Source organism: Protomyctophum parallelum (genome assembly GCF_964188405.1).
Source record: "Protomyctophum parallelum genome assembly, chromosome: 20".
Classification (NCBI taxonomy): Eukaryota; Metazoa; Chordata; class Actinopteri; order Myctophiformes; family Myctophidae; genus Protomyctophum; species Protomyctophum parallelum.
The window spans coordinates 15,052,020-15,076,326 of record NC_139718.1 but is presented as its reverse complement, the minus strand read 5'-3'; the positions used below and the strand labels follow the sequence as shown (position 1 = coordinate 15,076,326).

Genomic DNA, 24,307 nt, shown 5'->3' with positions numbered 1-24,307 from the left:
TACAGCTGCTATTTTTCAATAGCTAAAGTATAACATAATGCTTAAAACACCAGAAGGGGTTAAGTAAATGTAGTCAGTTACTTTACACCACTGGTGAGTATTATATACAGAGGGATCAGACACACAAACACCTATAGGCCAGGTGGCCTGGTAATTGGTATAGGGACACTGTCACTATAGTGAGTGACCGGTAAAGGAGACGAATCACACCAGCCATCCCCATGGTGTGAAGAGGCACTCGTTTCATCTCCCAGTTGTGAGAACATTATTGTTATATGTCGGTGGGGCTGGTATGCGTGCTGCTGAGCCCCCTTAACGTGTGGAACAGCTGAAGCTAATGCCAGCTGGGGCCTCTCTGAGTGGGCCCTGCTGGTCTGAATGCTCAGCCCCGATTGGCCCGGCATTCTCCTTGTAGGGTCATTGGTGAGCCAACGGTGTCATTGATGTACAGCCCCCGAGTTCCCCCCCGGGTGGAGCCGCGTTAGCAAACAGGGGAAACCTTATTTGTTCTTTTCCATTTTCAGGGACATTTTTCTTGATGTAGCCAATATTGTACCATATGTCGTAATACTCTCATTTCTTTAAGCCGTGTTCCAAACTTTGATATGCTTTTAATTAAAAAGATAAAAACAAACCGAACAAGATATTAGCCTATATGTATATTGCCAGATCGCTATCAATGCCATTCTTTACACACTAAGGCATCAGATATGCATTCATTTTCTAAAATGTAATGACAGGTTTTGAGGTACGGGCAGTATACAGCAGTACCTTAAACACTTGTGCAGCTTTTAGATCGATCTGCTATTTTGGCCGACTCCGTTGTGCGATGGAGTATAGCTTAAAATAAGCATTAGGTTATGTCATCATAGCACAGAGTATGGGAGCATTCCCCTGTTCTAGGCAGGCTGTCCCACCAGCACCAGAGTCAGACCCACAAAGCCTCCTATTTATATCTGCATTTCCTTTCTATCTTCAGTGATATACTGTAGGTGCTGGATGCAGACACTATGGATGCCATCACACTCCCAGCTATGTTCTGCCTTCACCCATTTTGACCTGAGATCAGATTCTAAAAATGTCTTCTACATCCTGACAGTTTTCTGAAAAAGCTATGTTTCTATGTCAGTCGTTCTTCGATTTAAAAAAAATAGCAGACCTACAAGCTCGACATGAGCTTGTAGTTCTGCTATTTTTCAATATCTAAAGCATAACATAATGCTAACACCAAAAGGGTTTCCCGACCAAAATGGGTTAATTGTAGAAATCATAAGCATCTTCTAATGGAATTTCAACTAATTGTCTAGTGTTGTGAGGACATTTGCAGTCATAGGGTATGTGCGCAACATAATCATCATACCTGGTTATGCGGGAACGCCTGCTGGCAAAAAACTACTTCTGGCCTTGACACCTTTCTAAGTATTGGACAGTATTAAGATGTTGATATTAATTTTGTATTCATCTGTATTCTGTAGGGCCCCTAATCACACCACACAATAGACTGTATATTTCAAACAGTGTTTTTTGAATGGGGGGGTCATATTTTGACGGCAGTAACTGCCATTCATAATTTCACCCCCCTCTGTATCTAAGTATTGGACATTAACACTCAGAATGTACCACAGAAAGGACCTTTACAGGTCCATTTGGTTCCATTTGTACACTCGACATTAAATAAAATCACACCTGTGTGAAGTGAGTGGTGCAACTCTGTGTGGGGATCCCCGGAAATTCCAGGCGGACAGGAATGTACCCAGGGCGAGCCGCCCCGCATCCGAAACGGTCAAGAAATGACAGAGTTACCGTGTGGGGGTCCCTCTACTATACTGTACAGATTGAAGCATTTTCATCACATTCCTTTTCTTCTGGGGGGGGGGGGGCACATGAAATTATCTTGCATATGGCAACCTGACTCCTTGAACCGGCACTGAGTGGTTGGACTGCATGTGTTTGGCGAAAAAAGAGCTAAATAAGAAAAGGCAGAATAGATGGGACAGTGACAGCAGAGGAAGAACATACTTTAACATATGTATCAACGCACAGGGTGTGATGAGAGGGAACAGAAGAGAGGAAACAGTCCTGACCAGCTGGTTCGACCACACTGGTCTAAACAAAACACTTTTCATGATAGGGAAAAGTAACACTAACACTGATAAATGCCCAGAATGTAACAGACACAGAAAACGTGGAACATGTCATGATGTACTGCAGGAAATATGGGGAAGAGAGGACTAGACTGAAACAGGTGGTTGAGGCAGGATCGACAGTGGAACCCACTAGGTATGCTGGGAACAACAGGAGACAGGGTCCAGATCAAACAGAAAGCAGTGATTGATTATCTGAAGGAGATAGGGATCTATCATAGGATCTAGGATGCAACACCCCTTTTATTTTTGTTATTTCGTTTTTTCAGTAGTATAACCTAGCATGTCTTAAGGAATAAGGTAGTGCATGGAGTCGTACTACATACTCCGGTACAGTAGGTGGCAGTATACACACCTCAAAGCGATTGGTTGCAACCTGCCATTAAACTTAATGAAGAAGAAGAAGAAGAAGTGTGTTTGGCTTTTGTGAGACAGGAGAGTTTTGTTTGGAAAAGACATTGTTGAATTGAGAGTTGGAAAATCTAAATGGATTCAAAATTGTACAACAACATTGTTCAGTACAGAATTTATCCAGTGGAGTTTAATAAAAATCAAAAAAATGTTTTTAGGAAGAAGGCCTCAACGTTCAGCAACGTTCAGTAAGGTAAGAACAATATCAGTCAAAACTGGAAAAAGTACTCCAATGTTGATTGATTGAAATATGTATTAACAGTTTGCAGAATTACAGTAGGCCAGGCCTACATTTCAAGCACAAACTCTATACAAAGACTGTTAACTGTGAGTGGACGACCCAATTAAACATTACACTTGTTTACAGGTGTAATGTTTAAAACATTTAGAGATGTACAAATATACACTTCTATAGGCTATAGTCAAAGAACAGAACAGGAATTCATCATTTTAGAGTAGACCCTTTTGCAACCAGATCATATCTTAATGATTTTTGGAAGACAAGATCGTTCCTGGGGGTTTTATTTGGTTAATATGTGTTTTTATATATGTTATGTCATGTACACTGGACTCACTTCCTTCCTGGACTACAATTCCCATAGGGATGGCATTGAACCGTGTGGGAGGAGATGGGGTCCCCACCACCGCCACGACGGTTCACGCCCCTAGCGATTTTTTAGCGTCCCTAGCGACTTACATAAATATAGTCCATCCACTTGTTCTAATGTCCTCGTCCTTAGTTGGGATAATATGGAGTCTTATAAACTTGTAGAGTTATTCAACAGCCTAAAACAGCAGAGAGTGCGACTAAAGACAACGGTGGTCGAGCCATGCATGCATACCAATGACTTAAATAAAGGATGGGTGGAGGCTCCCGCCATCTAGTGGTAATTCAAAAGACTGTAGTCAGAATGCTACTTATCCAGTGATAACTGGATCATATGGTTCTGCTCATATAACTATGCTCTGCTGTCCAAATGATTAAATCGGGTGAGCAAAGTCTTCGGGCACATCACCCAAATAATGCTACACAGTGAAAATCACCATTGCTGTTGCATATCATAGACTGCAAAAACAACAACAACCCATAGAATTGTCAATAATGTAATAATAAAAACAAGTCAATATTAGTATACAATTGAGATTGTTCTAATATGCTAATGTTATTGTATTTTGCTATTATGTAGGCCTACAGTATAATATGCCTAGCTTTTGTAGGCATATTATATTTTGGTCCCGGTGAAGGCCACAATACAGAAGTGAGACGCAAATGTTTATCAATATTCGGGATAGTTCCAATCCAGGATAATATGTGGTATTCTCTGCATATCTGTAAACATTGGTTGAATTGTCATGATTAACATGTTGTAAAGATATTAGGCTCATCCATTAGGTCCAATTTAGCATTTATTTCAGTATCCTATCCTATTGTGGTGAATATAAGACTACGTTTATTTAGTTTTATTTCTTTTTTCAATGGAAATGTCCTTTGACATGTCAAATTCATATATTTGATATATATTTAATGTTTATTTTTTCACACAAATGAATCTTGAAAAATGGGGGACGTCTTATAATCAGAGTCGTCTTATATTCGGCACAATACGGTATTTGTTTTGTGGTTCTCTCTCGTACCGATTAACATGCACTAGACCACTAATTAATGCTATTGTAATGCATAAGCAAATTCAGTGTGTTATAGTATTCGTCCTGGTAAAAACAAAGAGGTTGGAGCTCACACCGGGTATGGACCATTACTCTATCAAACAAACTGTAACGTAACGGTGAGTGAGAATTGGACCCAAAAGCAGATGAGGAAGCATAGCTCAAAAAACAAGAAATAGGATAGTACAGTGTAAAAGATAAGTTTAACAGAATAATTTGGGCCCAAACAGATACTCACATAAACATGGATCTAGGAATCGCCAGATACAGAGGGAAATTAGTCAAGTTTTATGGAGGCAGGCTGGTAAGGGAAGAGTGGCAGATGGGTAACAGGCAAGCTGATGGAGTGGACATGGGTGTGTAACAGGATCTAAAGTGATATGGAATGAAATGTGGGAGTGTCAGAGTGAAGCACTGAGAAAACTGTTGCGCCTTTCTTCGTCCTTTTTTTCCCTCTCTTCAAACTTAACTACGGTAGCGGTGGTCTCAAAAACATAAGGAAAACTTTGACTGGAAAAGACTCGCTCACCGTATAGAAAAATAAGTAAAACTCCTTAGACTGAGACTTAGAAAAATATATTTTATTTTATTTTATCATGCTGTGCTCATGGTGCTCTGTGCTCATGGTGCAATTAAAAAGCAAACGTTTCGGTCCTCAGACCTTTGTCAGTGCTATGGTTTTTCACAGACAAAGAACTTACTTTTACACAACTCCAAAACAATACAGCTCAGGTGCTGAGAATTACTAATTGGTGACATCACCTGATTGTGGGCGTGGACATTACAGAAAGGATATACAAAATCACAGTTATATAGGAAACAAGAATATTACATACATCACATGTTGACAGACTTATATAATCACTTTTTGAATATAACTTTTTACTTTATAGGTAGCACTGGAGGGAGAGATCTTCATTTAAGCCACCTGGATTGACAGACTTTAAATAAAAAATCCATCTAGATTCAGTTTGGAGGAGTTTAGTGTCTAAATCACCCCCTCTTCTAGATTTCTTAATTTGATCAATGATCTGCTGCTGTGACCGGCTTCCATGAAGTGTCTGGCGACAGGAGATTTGATGTCCTTGCGTCTGATGGCACTCATGTGTTCTATGATGCGTGTGCGGACTGCCCTAGATGTTTTGCCTACGTACTGTAGATTACATTTACATGTGATCATGTAGACTACATTAAAGGAACTACAATTCACAAATTGTCTGATAGTGTATTGTTTGTTAGTAACTGCACTAGTAAATGTGTTCGTTTTCTTGGAGTTTTTACAGGCCACGCAATGTAGACAAGGGTAGAAGCCGGTGACTCCATCCAACCGCCCCGTGTGTTGCTGGGGGGGTATGTAGCAGTCTGCTTTCACCATATAGTCTCTGATGCTTTGAGAAGCATCAGATGTCGCCAGACACTTCATGGAAGCCGGTCACTCCACAGCAGATCTGTCTTACACAGTCATTGATCAAATTAAGAAATCTAGAAGAGGGGGTGATTTAGACACTAAACTCCTCCAAACTGAATCTAGATGGATTTTTTATTTAAAGTCTGTCAATCCAGGTGGCTTAAATGAAGATCTCTCCCTCCAGTGCTACCTATAAAGTAAAAAGTTATATTCAAAAAGTGATTATAAGTCTGTCAACATGTGATGTATGTAATATTCTTGTTTCCTATATAACTGTGATTTTGTATATCCTTTCTGTAATGTCCACGTCCACAATCAGGTGATGTCACCAATTAGTAATTCTCAGCACCTGAGCTGTATTGTTTTGGAGTTGTGTAAAAGTAAGTTCTTTGTCTGTGAAAAACCATAGCACTGACAAAGGTCTGAGGACCGAAACGTTTGCTTTTTAATTGCACCATGAGCACAGAGCACCATGAGCACAGCATGATAAAATAAAAGAAAATATATTTTTCTAAGTCTCAGTCTAAGGAGTTTTACTTCTTTTTCTATACGGTGAGCGAGTCTTTTCCAGTGTCAGAGTGAAGACAGAAATGTAGGTATAGAAATGGGAGAGACAAAAGGAAGAGGTAAAGATGGGGAAGTCAACTTGTAAGAGCACTAGACTTGCCAAATATGTAATGTTCAAAATGTGTGTTAATCTGTGTTGTCTTTTTTCCTTACTTTTTAGAACTTTGAGCAAATTGGCGGAGAGCAGACCACAGAATTGGGACGAGTACTTGGATGCAGAAATGTTTGGGATAAGAACCGAACGTCACACCAAGTACTCGCCATTTTTGTTGATGTTTGGGAGGGAAGCTCGCTACCCTTGCGAAATTGCAGAGAACTTCAGGGTGGGAGTACATATTTAATATGCACTTTCAGTATTATTAATGTTTGTATATTCACTCTTATTATTCCGATTTGAAGAAATATAATGTTACAAATAATGTGTCCATACAATAGATCGATGACGCTGACGCTGACCACCAAAATAACAGGTAATTATCCATGATCTAATTGTGTTCAGTTCATTGCAATGCAATGATCAGAGGTAATCATATATTACACCCTCCCTCGTTCTGGTAAAACGATTGATGTAAAGAGCGCATATTACCCATAACACTAAGTTTGTGGTATGCATGTTAAAGTGCCCTTGTGGACTTTATTACGTTTGTAAAACCAAAAGATTAGTATTACAGCACATAAGAGTAATATTAGGAACAACGATGAAAAATCTCCAGTGGCTAGACACTTTAACGCGGTGGGACATAAAGTTTGCTCTCTGAGGTTTCAGTGGACAAATTGTTGTTACAGAGAGAAGCGTGGTGGATACACACCTTACAAACAACACCCAAAAGGGCTCAATGAGGAGTTATTACCACCCTACGCCCGGATCGAACACACCCACCACAGTCAGTACTTCTTCCCGTCCTTCTATAGAGGAGTGTAAGTATCATTAGTCTAGGTCAGGGGTGGGCAACTATATAAATGCACCATTTACCATTTAAATGTACCATTTGAAGCAGAGGGCCACTACATTTCCACACTCACTCCAGAGTGCCACATTGCATATATTGTCAGACAAAAACCTATTATCTCCATTTTGTTTTGTAAATGAATGCCCTACTTCGTCGTTCTGTGTTGTGGGATGAAGACTTTCATCTATATAGTATATTGTTTGTATTGTTCCATGCTGTTCTGTTTGGTCGTGTTTTTGAGCAATGCCACCTTGACCTGAAAGCCTGTCTTAATCCAATCAACCATTTGATCAAGCTGTATGAAGACCATGTCAAACCTATTGTTTGTTATGAGACCCTACTGCGCTTGACTTAGGTATCGCTAGGGAGTAACTGTCTCAGGAGGGCAGCAACAGCCAAGACAGTCAGAGCGTCTGTATTGTACTTTTGTGATGGACATGTTTATCTGTGGACCATTCAGTGAGTATACTCTTTATTTTTAGGCAAGCTGCTGTATAATCTAGCAATTCAATTGTAACATAAATGTAATATTATTTGATTAAAGTTAAATACAATTGAATGCACTGCTTGAGAAAACAGATATTCACTTTAATTGCGACTGTAGGTCGCAGTTTACTATGAAAACCTGCATTTGCATGTCCGTCAGTCACGCCTTGTGACACGCACCATATATGGCCATCTCCATATATGAAGATCACGACACTGACCTCATCAAACCCTGGATGGCCATACATGGAGCTCCATATGGCCAGTACAGAATTCATTCCATATGTTGACCTGACCTCATCAAACCCTTAGATCTCCATATATGGAGCTGTCCAGGTGGCTGTTTAGGATGTAGTGACAAAGGGTGCAGTGTAGAGATTCAAGATGTTTATTGTCACACATGTACAAGTACATGCATTGTGAAAAACTTAGGTTGGGTGATGCTCCACAAATACAATGCAAATAAAAGCAGTAAATAAATAAAAGTCTAAAGGTTTAAAATAACTCAGATCAGCATACAAGGCCGTAATACCATAAAAATTTACCCCCCCTTTTGATTTACATCAAAAGGGCATGTGAGCTCAAACCCACAATTCAACATTTTGGTTTTAAGATGTAGATATTAATTTTGTATTCATCCTTAGGACCCCAAATCACACCTTGGAAAGCATGAGTGTCCCCCCAGTATTAGGATGATTCATTCATCAGCCAACACTCCCCACTGACAGGTAGTACCCCCCCCCCCAGAGAGGACATATAGGGCCTTAGTCCTACTCCTCCTCCCAGCCAACACTCCCCACTGACAGGTAGTACCCCCCCCCCCCCCCCAGAGAGGACATATAGAGCCTTAGTCCTACTCCTCCTCCCAGCCAACACTCCCCACTGACAGGTAGTACCCCCCCCCCCAGAGAGGACATATAGGGCCTTAGTCCTACTCCTCCTCCCAGCCAACACTCCCCACTGACAGGTAGTACCCCCCCCCCCAGAGAGGACATATAGAGCCTTAGTCCTACTCCTCCTCCCAGCCAACACTCCCCACTGACATGTAGTTACCCCCCCCCCCCCAGAGAGGACATATAGAGCCTTAGTCCTACTCCTCCTCCCAGCCAACACTCCCCACTGACAGGTAGTACCCCCCCCCCCCAGAGAGGACATATAGGGCCTTAGTCCTACTCCTCCTCCCAGCCAACACTCCCCACTGACAGGTAGTACCCCCCCCCCCAGAGAGGACATATAGAGCCTTAGTCCTACTCCTCCTCCCAGCCAACACTCCCCACTAACATGTAGTTACCCCCCCCCCCCCCCCAGAGAGGACATATAGAGCCTTAGTCCTACTCCTCCTCCCAGCCAACACTCCCCACTGACATGTAGTTACCCCCCCCCCCCAGAGAGGACATATAGAGCCTTAGTCCTACTCCTCCTCCCAGCCAACACTCCCCACTGACAGGTAGTACCCCCCCCCCCCCCAGAGAGGACATATAGAGCCTTAGTCCTACTCCTCCTCCCAGCCAACACTCCCCACTGACATGTAGTTACCCCCCCCCCCAGAGAGGACATATAGAGCCTTAGTCCTACTCCTCCTCCCAGCCAACACTCCCCACTGACAGGTAGTACCCCCCCCCCCAGAGAGGACATATAGAGCCTTAGTCCTACTCCTCCTCCCAGCCAACACTCCCCACTGACATGTAGTTACCCCCCCCCCCCCAGAGAGGACATATAGAGCCTTAGTCCTACTCCTCCTCCCAGCCAACACTCCCCACTGACAGGTAGTACCCCCCCCCCCCCCCCAGAGAGGACATATAGAGCCTTAGTCCTACTCCTCGTTTTATTAGACAGACAGAAAAACTGTTGTCAGCAATGGCAGTAAAGAAGGAGACACGGGACAGACAGGGAAAAGTAAAAGTAGATAGCTAGGCTACAGTTTAGTGCAATCCTGTAGGCTACATGGTTCTAAACCTTTTCAGGCTGTGCCTGTGAAACCAAAATAGTCGTATTTGGACTGGGGACCCACCACTGAACCCACCCTACTTAGTTCACTCTGGTAACAGCAGATTTACAAGCTTGTAGATTGGCTATTTTTATATGGGTTTTTATCATTATTATTATTTATTCTTAGAATATCATTACTACAAGAAATGTAAAATCATATGTCATTTCTGTCTGTCTGTCTGTCTGTCTGTTGTCTTTTATACTAGCCTACATGCAGAGGTAATATTAAATCTGGTTATCTGGCACCAACTGCTGGCGAAAAAATAAAAACATGCACGCATGCATGCGCGTTCACCTGTAGGGGAGTTGGATGGAGGTAATATTAAATTGGTTATCTGGCGCCAACTGCTGGCGAAAAACAAAAACAAAACATGCATGCATGCGCGTTCACCTGTAGGGGAGTTGGATTCTGACGGGAGTCAGAGAATGATACAACACCGGCGCTGTTTTCTGCCCCCTCAATGGCGCAACTCTCCTTCAACGGCTCTGATTGGACAGTCCCTACACAGCCTACAGCCCCACGATGCTTGCACAGCACACCATCATCAGTGTTGCCATGTCGGCTTATTATAAGCAACTTTGGGCTTCTTTTTCTGTAAAGTTGGTTGGGCTTGCTTCCTAAATGTTGTTTTAAACAGTGGTTCTCAAACAAATGTTCATGTCAAGGGCCCTCACCTGTACCCCCATCTGAACAATAAATTGAGCCAGGCATGTGCCTCCATATACCAGATTTGTGTTTTATTATTATTATTATTATTACTACCAGTAAGACACCTGAGGTTGCGTGCACACATCCACCTGGGTGACAGCAGACTGCTGGGCGAGTGCTGGCGAAAGCGCCAGCACTCGTATGTTGATCTCATATGTTGATCTGACCCCCATTGCCCTTTGGCAATGGGGGTCAGATCAACATATGAATTTTGTACTGGCCATATATGGAGCGTGTCTTGAGTGTACAGGGTTTGATGAGGTCAGATCAACACATGGAATGTCAGAACAGGTCAGCTCCATATATAGAGATCTAAGGGTGGCAGCAGGGGCAGTGTCTTGAGTGTACAGGGTTTGATAAGGAGGGCACTTTTCAGGCCTGTTGAGAACTAGTTTTCGCCGGCTGCCGTGCGCTTCTGCATTAATGACTTTGGGGCAGGCCCGTCTAGAGTTTAAATGGACAGGTATCAGTCAAAAGGGAGACATGGAAGAGGAAGGATCAACATAATGGAATGTTACTTAGAACAGGCTCTGAGAACTTCTGACATATATCCTATATGGAGATCTAAGTGTTTGAGGTTTGAGCTCAGAATCAGATGTAGTTGCTGGCCAATATTGACCATATATGGGCTTAATTGCAGGTCGCATTTACTCAGGGATCTCCATTGCTGGTGATGGCACGAGACCTGGGCAGTGCAGTGGGAACCTGGCACCATATATGGGGGCTTTCCCATGTATGGGGAGTTTGAGTTCTACACTGACTAACTGACTGACTGACGGACAAAAAATCTATTTCAATAGTAAATACGACCTGTCGCAATTATTATTTTATATGTCAAAAACACTTTTCCCAAGATGTTTTGGAAAATAGCAGATCTACAAGCTCACAACTTGTAGGTTGTCTATTTTCAAATACCCGATGAATCTGATATAGGCCTAGAGGGTATGCGTGTGACATATCATAACTGGCCGGAAGTTATGCAGGAACGCCTACTGAGTGTCAAAAAAAAAGTCCTATCTGATTGCATTAAACGACTCGATTTACCACTCACTTTATGCATGCTATATATTAGATTTAAATTGCTCATTTGTGGAGAGTTAACCTCGCGTCACCATGCAGGCTTTCCACCTCGGAGGCTAAAACTACGCTGCATCAATGATTTTATTGGGGTGTATGCCCTAAAATTATGATCACGGGAAGTATTTTGGGTACTTCTGATTCTGCCTTGTGGTTTCCTGCCAGATGACTACAAATCATTGACTTTTGACTACAACCATCCGCTCCCGACCGGATCATAAACGCGAAATGGAATGCTGCTTTGGGGCTTGATTTCATACCGAGGCTATGATTTCATAGACCTGGTCGCTTATTGCTGTCGCAAAATCTGGCAACACTCACACAGCTCATCATCACTCCGTCCAGCAGTAGCACGGCGCCGCTGGAGGAGCACACGCACGGAGCGAGGAGCGGGTGTGTGGGTGTGGGTGTGTGTGTGTGTGTGTGTGTGTGTGACATGTGTGTGTGTGTGTGTGTGTGTGTGAGAGTGAGAGACAGTGACAGGCTGCAGTAACGCTCCTATAGTCTGTATGGCCGTGGACTCGCGCTATACCTGTATGCTCCTATCGATAGGACCGGGAGGGGAGCAGCAGCGCCGTGCTGCCTGCGAGCCGACAGTGGAGGCTGATTCCCGGGGTCTGAACTGAACAGGCTCATCAACACAGCCATGGCTGAAGCCGGAGGAGGAGAAGGAGAAGATGAAATTCAGTTCCTGAGAACTGTGAGTATACATACATTTTGCTGTTGCTTGCTTGTTATATTGGTCTCGGAGTCGGAGCTTATACTGATGTGGAAGGTTCTTTCTCAGAATTCTGGTCTATTACTAACTATGCTTAATGCTTGGCATATTTTCGGACTGCCAGCGGTGGCCTTTGATTTGATCACCCATTCATTCCTGCGCTGATAGTGCTCACTGCTCTATTGTTTTGCGCATCGTACAGTGTTTACCGTGTGTGAGCTGTGTGTTTGTGTGTGTGTGTGTGTGTGAGAGACGTGTGTGGCGCGTGCGTGCGTGCGCGTGTGTGTGTGTGTGTGTTTAAACTTCTGCAGTCTTTAAGAAGTTCACGAGCATGAGCATTGCTTACCCTGCAAGCTAAAACTTCTGTCTCGTTTGTTGGATTATGCCGACATTTCCTGTACGTGCTCCCATTCAATCAAATTGAATCAAAGATCCCAATTGTAATCAAACATCATAAAATAAACCGGCTTCAAAAATAATCATCTGCGAAGTGTACAGTAGGCCCAGTTTCTGAGGGGGTTACTGGCAGTGTGTGCTCTCTCTCTCTCCCCAGACACTATAGCCCCAGGGTTTTTATGCAGCATCACAGATATCGTTGCTGTCAGGCAGCAGAAACCTCCTATCTCCATATTCTAACTTTTTATTTTGTCTTAAAATGAATGCCCTACTTCATACTACAGCGTCACAAAAGTATAAGATCTGCTATGCGTTTTGAGCTTGTCTGTCTGCTACTTGTGCCATTAAAAAAAAATAAAAAAAAATGCTGAAAAGTAACGGTTTTGGACATATGAGGTTTCTAGACGACAGAGACGACATGATCAGATGATAATTATCTGTCTGTATTGAAAAAGGCCTATAGTTTTCCAGACATCTATTTAATCAGCCTCACAGGGCCATACAACAGGTCGTTTCGAGGAAGCAATCTGATTGGTTGAAACAGCCGTGCTTAAACCACGATAATGGCACGGCTAATCAAAACAAAGAATTCAGCCGTGCTTTTCTCTCAGAGCGCAGCAGACTCGGTGGCTAGTCTAGCTAGTTTCTTGGGACATTTGTGGTCATAGTGGCTACATCTGTCATTGAAAAAATATTATTTGTCTGTGATTATCTTAGTTTGGAGGGTAACAGTTGTATAATTGCAATATTACGCTCGAGGGTGTTCCTTCTTTATCGTCATTAATGCACTTCTGCGATACCGTTCGTGTAATATTGCTTAATTGTGGTGGTTGTAACTTGCATTTCAAATAAGTGCTACTTTGAATTGAGTCGCTTCTCACAGATAAACCATTTTTATTGCACGGATATGAAGACTCTATCTGACAATCTGACATCTTTGAGAAAAGACATTGTCTACAGATGCCTGAAAACACATTTGTCATCCAGGATAGATGAGTGGAGGACTGGTGGAAGTTAGACCCACAATGCTGCTCACCGATGCAGCGCTTAATTACTGTACTTTTCTACATGTCAGCCACAATGTATACTGTATATTGCCTTGTGCGTACATAATGAATACAAGACTTGAGTTGGAGAGATTGGAGAGATGTCACTTGACCAAAGGAAAGGGTCCTGCACACTGTGTTAAGCTTGCAAATACAACTTGTTTGATTTCAGGATCTGAGGAAGAGCCACTGGGATCGAAACGTTGCCTTATTAATAACATAAAACATGCTCTTGCAAGCTTAATGCAGTGTGCGGGACCATTTACTTCTCTAATAATACAACCCACACATCAACGTGATCATTAATGGGTTCCTTTATGGACGTAGAAATGTGTGGGAAAATGCTCACTAATGAGCATTTCTTAAAAGCTTAATCGACCTCCTTCAATTAACTTGCCTCAGTAATCCATCGCATTACATTAACAACAACTGGCCCGTAACACAGCCCAACAGATAACCAATCAACTGTCAGTCCACTGCTGTGTGGTATTGTGCAAGCAATTTTAAAAATAACTTAATGACGCTAAGTTGCCTAGTATTGTCCCTTTAGAGTCCGAAGGGCTTGGACAACATTAGCAGTGGTGTTTGGGACTAAGTGGATCTTTGCGTTGCGCCAAAAGCTTCTACAATCCCAGGGAATGACGGTTGCATTTAAAATGATCCCCAGACCCCAGTCCCCGGGTGCATATTCTTGGTCTGACGAGTCCGACAGGCAATAGTCCGACACCCTAACCTAACCCCAACCGCACGCAGAAGCCACGGGTGAGTCTTAACCGGCCATGTATGTCAGAGCCACGGGTGAGTCTAAGGGCCGATTCATACTCCTATTTTAGAGCTGAATAAAAGTCGGTTTGGCGCTGTAGAGCCTACAATGTGACGTCATTTGAGGTTCGGGGGGGCGGGCTCTTCGGTGCTACTGAAAATTTCTGACAAGCCGAAATCATTTCGGCACTACAGCGCCGAAACAGCGGTAAAATAGGAGTATGAATCGGCCCTTAGCCGGCCACATATTGGTTCGTCGGACAAACGTAGGCCCCCATCCCCACCCACCATCTACACCCATGCCAACCTCCTCCCTAACATGAGCCTCTTCCTTCAGCTGGCTTGCGTCTTCTCGTCCCATCCCACAGTCACCAGAAGTTTTCTGAACCTCCATGTCTAACCCAAATGCCAAATTCCTTCTGTTGTTGTACCACAGCATTGTAGAACCATTGCTCACAAATGCTAACACATGTTATTTAAATCTGTGGCAAGCAAAGGAATACACTTTTAAATTGTATTCATTAAGTACTACGTGTTGCTGTGCGGCGGCTTGTGATCTTGTGGCGAGCGGACATTGTATGACGTACTAACATGTAACTAGGGCCTCATTACATGACCATGGCATGCTGTGCTTCATCACCTGCCCATCCCTCCATAACCACTATAACACTCTGCCACTCTCCTTGAGCAAGAGACTTTAACTGTATAACTGCTCCCCATGATGAGCATGTTGCTGCTCTGTTTAACGTCCGGGATTTCCAATCCAGGTCTCCTCCAAAGACGGTACAGTGAAGCCAAACATCTTAACCGCTAGCTTAAGGGGGGGATATATTAGGCTTTTGGATTTCAAGCACAGGCTCTGAGACTCTCTGCTACACTCACCCCCCCTTTGACCTCCCCTCCACAGGGAAATTGGGTCACACTCACAGCACCATTGTGTTCTCGGTCCCAGTTTTCTTATTATTTTTGTGTTATTCGTTCAACGACTTGTACGACAGGGTATATGTGTGGCTATTATCGTATTGTGCCGAATATAAGACTACCCCCATTTTCCAAGACTCGTTTGTGGAAAAAGAACATTGAATGTCATATACAGTACCGGTAGTCTAGTCTGTGATTATAATACAACCCTATATTTTTTAGGATATTTCCATTGGAAAATCTTATATTCATGCCAATAGGGCATGTTTGCATTGTAACTATTCTATTCACTGTCTTGTAATGTTTAACCATTAGGTGAGCTGAGAAAAGCATTTTGCTCTCCGAGGACAATAAATGTCATCTAATTTAATCCAATCTAATCATCCCTTGTCACCAGCACATGCAGAGGTCATCGCATCGGCATGTCCACCCCCCCAAACAGAGCTGACATTTCAGCACTGCATGCCCACTCTGTTCATGCATGGCCATGAACGTAAATGCCATCAATCTACTGGAAGGATTTTCAAAAGGATCTTTTAACATTTTAACATTTTCTCTGTCTTCTGTGTGCACGCCTGCAGACAGTTGCTTGATTAAATTTTAAATGCATGTCCAAAATATGGACACCAGGTTGAAAGTGATTTGGCACCGGATGTAATTAATGCTTTTGTTAACGTTTAGATGTGACTCTGGAACTGCAGTACACCGACGTGATGTCACTGATCACATGACCCCACACATTATATATTATTTCCACACAACTCTAAGGGTATATTATGACATAGTTCAATACTGAAAATGAGTGGTATTCCCCTTTAAATGGTTTGGATGGCTTGTTGCATCCCTCCACATGGGGCAGCCATCTGAATGGATGTCGAGGGGGTGTAGGGACCTGGTGTGTGTGCGTGTGCACGTGCGTGCGTGTGTGTGTGTGTGTGTTTGAGTGCGTGTGTGTTGCTGAGGTCTTCTGTAGGCTGAGTGGTTCAGCTGTGCCTCGCTAGAGCTGATGAATAATTTGCTGTGGCATGTCTGGTGCAGCCTGACTGCACCACGCGGCTACAGACCCACTTTGCATTCAACGCGTGCACACACACACACACACACACACACACACACACACACACACACACACACATGCGCACACACACACACACACACACACACACACACACACACACACTTTGCGTCCGATTGATCAATGCCTTGTACACTGCTGCCACTGAGTGGGGAGCGGGCCATAATATGTAGAGACTATTATGATTCTCACTGGCATGCATCCTATGCCCTGTTATTGGGGCAGAAGAGCTTGGATAAAGCAGTTCACAATACTGGCTTTTCTCTAGCAACTAAAACCAAGTCATTTCCCCAGAGAGAGGGAGCAGAAAATGACCACTGGCGGACTATTGCCTATAAAGCGAGAGAAGGGATAGAGAGAGAAAGCAGAAAAGAGAAATCAGACCAAGAGGACATCTACTGTACTACCAATGGGTGAATTGAGGCTACAGGAGGAGTATACGGCCTGATTAATAATTTGTAGAGTGTCGAAAATAGCCGATCTACAAGCTCATGGCATAGATCTGTTATACATGTGACACGGTCATACGATGGACAAATCTAGGCTAAACGACGCAGAACGGTGCTGATTGTGAGCTAGACGATTCGGAATGAGCGCTTCACCAATCTGCAACCTGCAAGGAGAGGGATAATGAGTCTGCAGATATTCAGCTAGAACTTCACTCTTGTTTGTAAATTGGACGTGTCTGTCCTCGGATGCACCCGCTGCAGAACCCTTCCATAATGAGTAGCAGGGTGATTAAGATGAATAAAATATCAGTTTATGGATAAGCGGACCGCTTTTTTTTTTTTTTTTTTTACATTTGCAATTATGTAGGAGCAGTTGTGTAAAAACAAATGGACTTGCTGGCCCAACTGTGTGGTGTGTCAATTGAGATTAGAAAGAAAATTGGGAGGGAAATTTGTGTGACCAGGCAGTCAGTGGCAATTAGAGAGAAAGTAGGGAGGCAAATTGTGAAAGAGAGATGCTGAGACTAAACTGGGATCAATTCAGTTTTCCGTCGTCTGGTCTGGTCTAGAGAGAATCAGCGGATACAGATATAGCCTGTGCTCCCGGAAATGATTCCTTTGGAAACAATGGGCCTATGGTAGTGGTAGGGCCTATCCTTATACCTTTGCTTGGTTCATATTTTATGAACTAACTTGTAGTAACTGGTGACTGGTGACTGGTGAGACATGATAACTCACAGTAACATTGCGACGCCCATTCCAGATGTTTGATGGGGGAATTCTAGAGTAGGTGTGGACTAGACTGGCTCACAATAGTCCGTTCGGAAACAAATACGGCGGAAAGCCTGGTGACATGAGGCTAACAGAGAGAGAGAGAGAGAGAGAGAGAGATGTCATGTTGCAGATATTGCGTCAGTGCTCGTACTTGTTTGTATGTTTTGATCATATATCAATTCTGACAGGAGGCCACTGATTAGAACACATACAAACACATGCACGCAAGCAGGCACACACACACGCATGCATGCACACACAAACACTCCTCTGCTGTGAGGACTCCTGCAGAGCAGATATGAAAGTCTGACACTCAATTAGCAGGTTGTGTGCATGTGTGTGTGTGCCAGCGTTGGCTACACCAGGAGTGTGACTCATACACGAATGCTTGGCTCATAATATGTGAATGCACTGACTGGCTTGACCCGGCATCCCAAGCAGCAACTAACGGTCAACACTCAACACGAGTTCAGCTGATGCAGCCATGTTGCATGTTCAGATGACCACTTCCACTCACCAGAAATTTGAAAAAAACATTGTATACTGTCCATTCAGAGGTAGCTGCGTCCCCTATTCTCCTCTCCTCTCCTCTCCTCTCCTCTCCTCTCCTCTCCTCTCCTCTCCTCTCCTCTCCTCTCCTCTCCTCTCCTCTCCTCTCCCCTTCTCTTTTGACTGATCCACTACTCTGATCTAGCGGCACTACTCATCGGCAGCACAGATTTACCCAGTCTCCACAACATCTACACCACTCGTTGTATGAAAAAAGCCCACAACATCATTGAAGCCACCAGCCATCCCGCAAATACCCTGTTTAAACCACTCCCTTCCAAAAAACGCTACCAGAACATCAAATCTCGCACCACCCGTCTCAGTAACAGTTTCTACCCACAGGCAGTCAGGCTGCTGAACAGCTGACCTTGAACTGTATTGCACTGTTTTGTCACTTCACTTGCATGTCTTGTGTATGTAAGACTGAGAGTGCTCTGAGCAAAATAAATTTCATTATATTTATACTCTGTATCTATACACATGACAAATAAACCTGAACCTGAACCTGATCCAGCGGACCCACTACTCTGATCCAGCTGACCCACTACTGCTACTGCTTTGTGGTGTATATGAGGGCATATACTGTAGTTCACATCCTTCCAACATGCTCATCTGTCAGGATAGGCTTTGTAGCTGGAAATGGTTTTGTGTATCCAGTGTTCTGTGGGGAGATCTCACGGGTCCATATTGAGACAGAGGGAATCGTTGATGTCCTTGGTTTGGTTTGCAAGAAAACAGTGTCTGCAAAAGTCTCTGGGGATACCCCTCATCTAACCAGAAAGCCTGAAGCCCAACATTTTCCATTGTTATCGCTGACCTTGCAATATCACTGAAATTGAACAAACTGGAAAAATCGGTTTTGTGAGTTGAACTTGAAAGTTCATTCTAGTGCAGCGAAATTGGTTTGATTGATTTATGGTTTAGCTATACGTTGATTTATGGTTTAGCTATACGTTGATTTATGGTTTAGCTATACGTTGTGTGGTTATTCCTGTTGCTGGGTCAGTTTGAGATATTACCAGGACATTTTAGTTCAGCACAGACAGTATCACTTTACGACTTTAGGACAAAATTACAATTTAGGCATTTAGCAGATGCTCTTAATCCAGAGAGATTTACAGTAAGCAAGAACAAAACATGGTACTACATCAAATTCATAAAAATATTCATCAAGAATCATCCGTACGCTAAGACAGTGGAATATCTATATAATGAAACTAATTGTATACAGTATAGAGTGCTATGTCTACATAAAATTATATCTAAGTTACATAAATTTAGTCTTTGCATACGCCTGTAAGGTCGTCAAGGCTGAAGAGGTGTGTTTTCAGATTACGACGGAAGATTGGGACTGGGAGTGAGTCTGCAGTCCTGATTGCAATGGGAAGTGCATTCCATAGTTTTGGAGCCAGAAGGGAGAAGAGTTTGGGACGTGTGGAGCGTTGTCCCGGCGTTTTTTAATGTACTTCCAGCTTCCCTGCGTTGGCTGATCTGAGCGTGCGGGAGGGTTTGTAAATGCAAATTTTGGCTGGTTGAAAACCAAGTGAGCTGCGGCATTCTGGATCAATTGAGCTTAAGTGTGCATGCCAGTAGGCCAGACAGCATTATAAATGTAATACCTCAACTCCTACTTTCCAAGTGCTTATCGGGGTGTGGGTCTCCAGTTCAAATATGATTATTTTGGGGGTCTCCAGTTCAAATATGATTATTTTGGGGGTCTCCAGTTCAAATATGATTATTTTGGGGGTCTCCAGTTCAAATATGATTATTTTGGGGGGTCCCTAGACTCCCTACTTTCTTCCTCTATATCTCTTCGCCGAAAATAGTGGAGCTTGTAGTTCTACTGGAGTCAGTATTAATCCAAAAGTACATAGGCAGTGATTGAGCAGGAGTCGGTAATTAAAAAGGACAGACAGTGCCCGAGTTAAAGCAGGAGTCAGTATTAATACAAAACAACAGGCAGTGCTACCGCAGACGGTGCAGCTCTTCAGCTCTCATGTGGGTGTCCAGCCCCGTCCTATGCTATTGTGATGAGCAGAGGTCCACTGTCGTTGATGTTAGAAGTAAAAGAGTAATTGATCTGTTACATTTATGCGCAAAAGGACTTTTTAATGGCAAAGCTTGGATACTACAGAGCCAGCCCAGCAGGTACACTTTGTTGTGTGATATGCCTTCTTGGACCAAAAAGAGATTGAGCCTTTGAAGCAATCTGTGAGCGGATATCTTGCGGTTTTGTTCCAGTGCCCTGCCATATGGTTTAGCAAACGCCTGCATGCATATTTCAAGTGAGGCTCTGAAAATGTTCTGTGTGTGGGTTGGCTTTTCCAAACCAAGATTTGTGATAGAATGTCTTGGCCATCCTTCAAGAGTCAAATCTAATTGATTTCCTGCGATTCTTTGGCTGGTATAGAGTTGCATTTCTACTGCTAAAAATGCTAAGTTATGCCCTGTGAGGTATTGATCACATGGACACTGTGTAATACCCGTGGTGTGCATGAGCATAATTTTCCAATCCATTATCCGTGCTGCAGTATTGATTCTCCTCCTTATACACATTTCAAATTTCTTTACTTTTCAAGCTATATATTGAACAGAAGAAAAAGCAAGTTATGGGAAGGGTCAGATTGTTGTGTTGCGTGATGAGACCGGCAGATAAGATAGAGCCAGGGTGTTGAGGGAATAAAGCCAGCAGGCCTGCCCAGAGAGGACCCAGTGTAAAGCCTTGTAATGAGCTATCGATCTGGCCACCAAATGAAGAAATTACCCCAGGAATGTCAGTGGCATACGGTAAGCAGACGTGATTGATCTCGCATTGTAAAACAATTAATATTTGATAAAGTAGGAGAAATATATCTTTATCTAGAGGACCCCATTATTGTCTTCTTATTATTGTAAGAATGCTTTGTCTCCACCTGCAGAAGTTTCCCCCCCTCATGTCAGACTCATTTATAATTTCAGCAAGCTGCAATGCAGCCTAATACTTTATGACATGTTTGTCTGTTAATTATTAACACGCTGCTGTGATCTTCAAATGAGACAACAGTTTTATTAATACAGCTCCTAGTGGAAGAACATATTGTAGCAGTTTATGCTTTCTAATACGTTGACTTTTGTCAAAGTGCACATTAAGTGTTAATTCATCCCCGTTTAAAAAGCCATTTGGAGTGCTCGTCAAAGCACGACCTAGAGAGAACCCAGAGAGTGTCCAAATGCAACCACATCCATCTTCAACCGCTTATCCGCAGTCGGGTCGCGGGGGCAACAGCTCTACTAGAGTGTTCCAGACTTCCCTCTCCAGAGCAACATTAGTGACCTCCTCCTGGGGGATCCCGAGACGTTCCAAGGCCAGTGAGTCGATGTGTTTCCTCCAACTGCGCCTTGGTCTGCCCCGGGGTCTCCTCACAGTGCAACTAAATCAAACCTTTATGGTCCGACTTGAGAGAATGAGCTGTGATTTGTACACAGAAACGCGTGGCTGGTTACAATTTACAATTTAGGCATTTAGGCATTTGGCAGACACTCTTAACCCAGAGTGATTTACAGTAAGCAAGAAACATGGTAATACATTATTATATACATAAAAAAACACCATCATTAATCATACGTAAACTAATAACAGTGGAATATCTAATGAAACTATGCATGTATACTACATACTGTAGTGCTATGTCTAAATAAAAGGCTATCTAAGTTACTGTAGATAAGTTGAGCCTTTGCACACGCCTGTAAAGTTGTCGAGGCTAGGGCAAGTGCTACGGGCCAAGATGGAGTCTGAATAGGTGGGTTTTCAGACTGCGGCGGAAGATTGGGAGTGAGTCTGCAGTTCTGATTGCAATGGGAAGTGCATTCCATAGTTTTGGAGCCAGAAGGGAGAAGAGTTTGGAACGTGTGGAGCGTTGTCCCGGCCTCTTTAGTGAAGGTACATCCAGCTTCCCTGCGCTGGCTGATCTGAGCGGGCAGGCGGGTTTGTAGGGTTCGATCAGACTTGCAAGATATGGGGGTGCAATACCTTTGGTTGCTTTGAATGCCAGCATTAGAGTTTTGTACAGGAGCAAATGGAGGCAGCGGAGAAGGGGGGACACTTCTGACAGCTGATTACGTGACTCAAATGTCCTGCATTGAACTAACATGAGACTTAATTCCTAACAAAAAATTAATAAATAATTAATTAATCTAATGAATTCAAGGCTTCATGGTGTGTGATTGATAGAAAACAAGTAATTATGCGTGTATTGTATACACACTTATGCGTGGTCTTTTCTAATCAAACTGTGGGGGTCCTTGGACATGTATACAGTACATATCTTTAGGTCCTTTTGTAATATTTTTTCCTTCTTCAGCGATCGTAGACCTGTTTCGCTTATGCACACTCCGTTCACTTCCTTGTTTACGTTTACGGCCCAACTAAAGTGTTTCAATACTGCAATGTAGTAAAAGTCTAGTAATCAAAATGTACTTGAGTAAAAGTACAAAATGAGTCAAAATATGCTTGAAGTAACAAAAGTAAAGGTCTACTCATTATGTCCCGTTTGAAAATAGATGATCTACAAGCGCACAATGCGTTGCATCGCGACAGGTTGTGAGCTTGTAGATGATCAGCTAATTTCAAATAGGGTTCATGCATGTTTTGTCATTATAATTCAAATCTACAAAGTAAATAGTAACTAAAGTATTTGCCTCTGAGATGTAGTGGAGTAGAAGTAATATACTCTACTCTAGTACCGTAAGAAATCCTCTAAAGTGTACTTAAGTACAGTACTTACCACTGCCGATTATTAGGGGCACTTGGTTTTGAGAAACACACTTAACATACAACGCTTACGCTTAGGGGCACGGCGGCACAGTTGGTAGTGCTGTCGCCTCACAGCTAGAAGGTCCTGGGTTCGATTCCCGCTCGGGGAGCTGTGGGTGCTGGCGGTGTGTTTCCTCCTCTGTGTCATCAGTGCCCATACCCGAAGGCGGGGTTGGCGAAAGGGCCTTTCTGTGTGGAGTTTGCATGTTCTCCCCGTGTCCCCTAGGGTAGGTACCCTTACAAAAACATGCAGTAATCCTGGTCTCTAAACTGCCTCCCCCTGGCCAGCCGGGGCGCCTGATGGAGGGGAAAGGAACTGGTTGGAATAATGTGTTCCTTCCACGTGCTACGTCCAACCAGGGAAACTCCCCCCTGTCAGGTGTAAAGGAGCAACTTGGACACTAAAGCAGAAGGAAGCATGAGTTAAGTCCGTTGCTCTCCCCAGGTTGGCGGAGGGTGTGTAGAGCCCAGGATCACATTAGATGATTGACACAGGGGTGAAAAATGGGTTACAAAAATCATGGGATAAAAAAAAAATATATATATAAAAAAAGAAAACATACAACGCTTACAAAATTATACTCCAAGGAGCTAAAACATGGAATAAAATGTTCTTATACTGTACATTCCCGACAGTAACGTGAAAAAAAAGAAGAAGAAACAAACAATGTGGAGTATTTAAAAGTCGTATTGCCCTGGGGGTGAACGATTTGGAACAGCATTTATTGTTTCACAAGTGGTAAAACATAATGTAACACCCTGATGGCAAACACAGATTTCACTTGCTAAAACAAATCCAGGAGAATCGAAACAAAAAATGCTTACAGCTTTTATGGAGGTTTGTTGGTTACAGAAATACCTCCAATAATCTCAGGACAGATGTTTCTGTCTGTTTCTGTATTAAGTGTAGATGAGTAATGTTGCAGGATTTGAACACTGGGCGGATGTTGTCGGTGCTACTGCCGTTATGCTGTGTCGAGGAGAATTCTGTGATTTCACGTTCTCGGCTGATGCCAACCTCTCTGCCCTTTTCGTCCGATATCGGCGCCGGTGCCGTACCCAACCTCATAAAAGATTCATGGCGCTTTAACAACCTCTGCGTCTGGCTCACACCACTCGAGCACAGACAAGGAGATATCAGCGGTCTCTTTATTGGACCTTGTTGCTGCAGAGCCAATGATGTGTGTAATAAAATAATGTATTATTCTGCCTGGCCAGCAAGTACCCGACAGGGGAAGAGATGCTGAGCGCTCACGACTGTGATGGGAAATCCAGCGAAGGTGCTGATAAGCATTGACATATTTGACGCACGCACGCACGCATGTACACACGCACACACACACACACACACATGCACGCACGCACACACACACACACACACACACACACACACACACACACACACACACACACATACAC

At 43.3% G+C, this 24,307-nt stretch overlaps 1 protein-coding gene across 1 annotated transcript in view; it reads left to right on the top strand.

Moving 5' to 3' along the window:
• Positions 1 to 12,052: 12,052 nt before the first annotated feature.
• Positions 12,053 to 24,307, top strand: part of LOC310877660 (ryanodine receptor 3) — a gene marked incomplete at its 5' end in the record, with an annotated part of 230,555 nt that continues 218,300 nt past the window's right edge. Inside the window, one exon of the mRNA XM_083791611.1 lies at positions 12,053 to 12,106. Coding sequence (XP_083647737.1) covers positions 12,053 to 12,106 — 54 coding nt within the window. The remainder of the gene's footprint in view (positions 12,107 to 24,307) is intronic.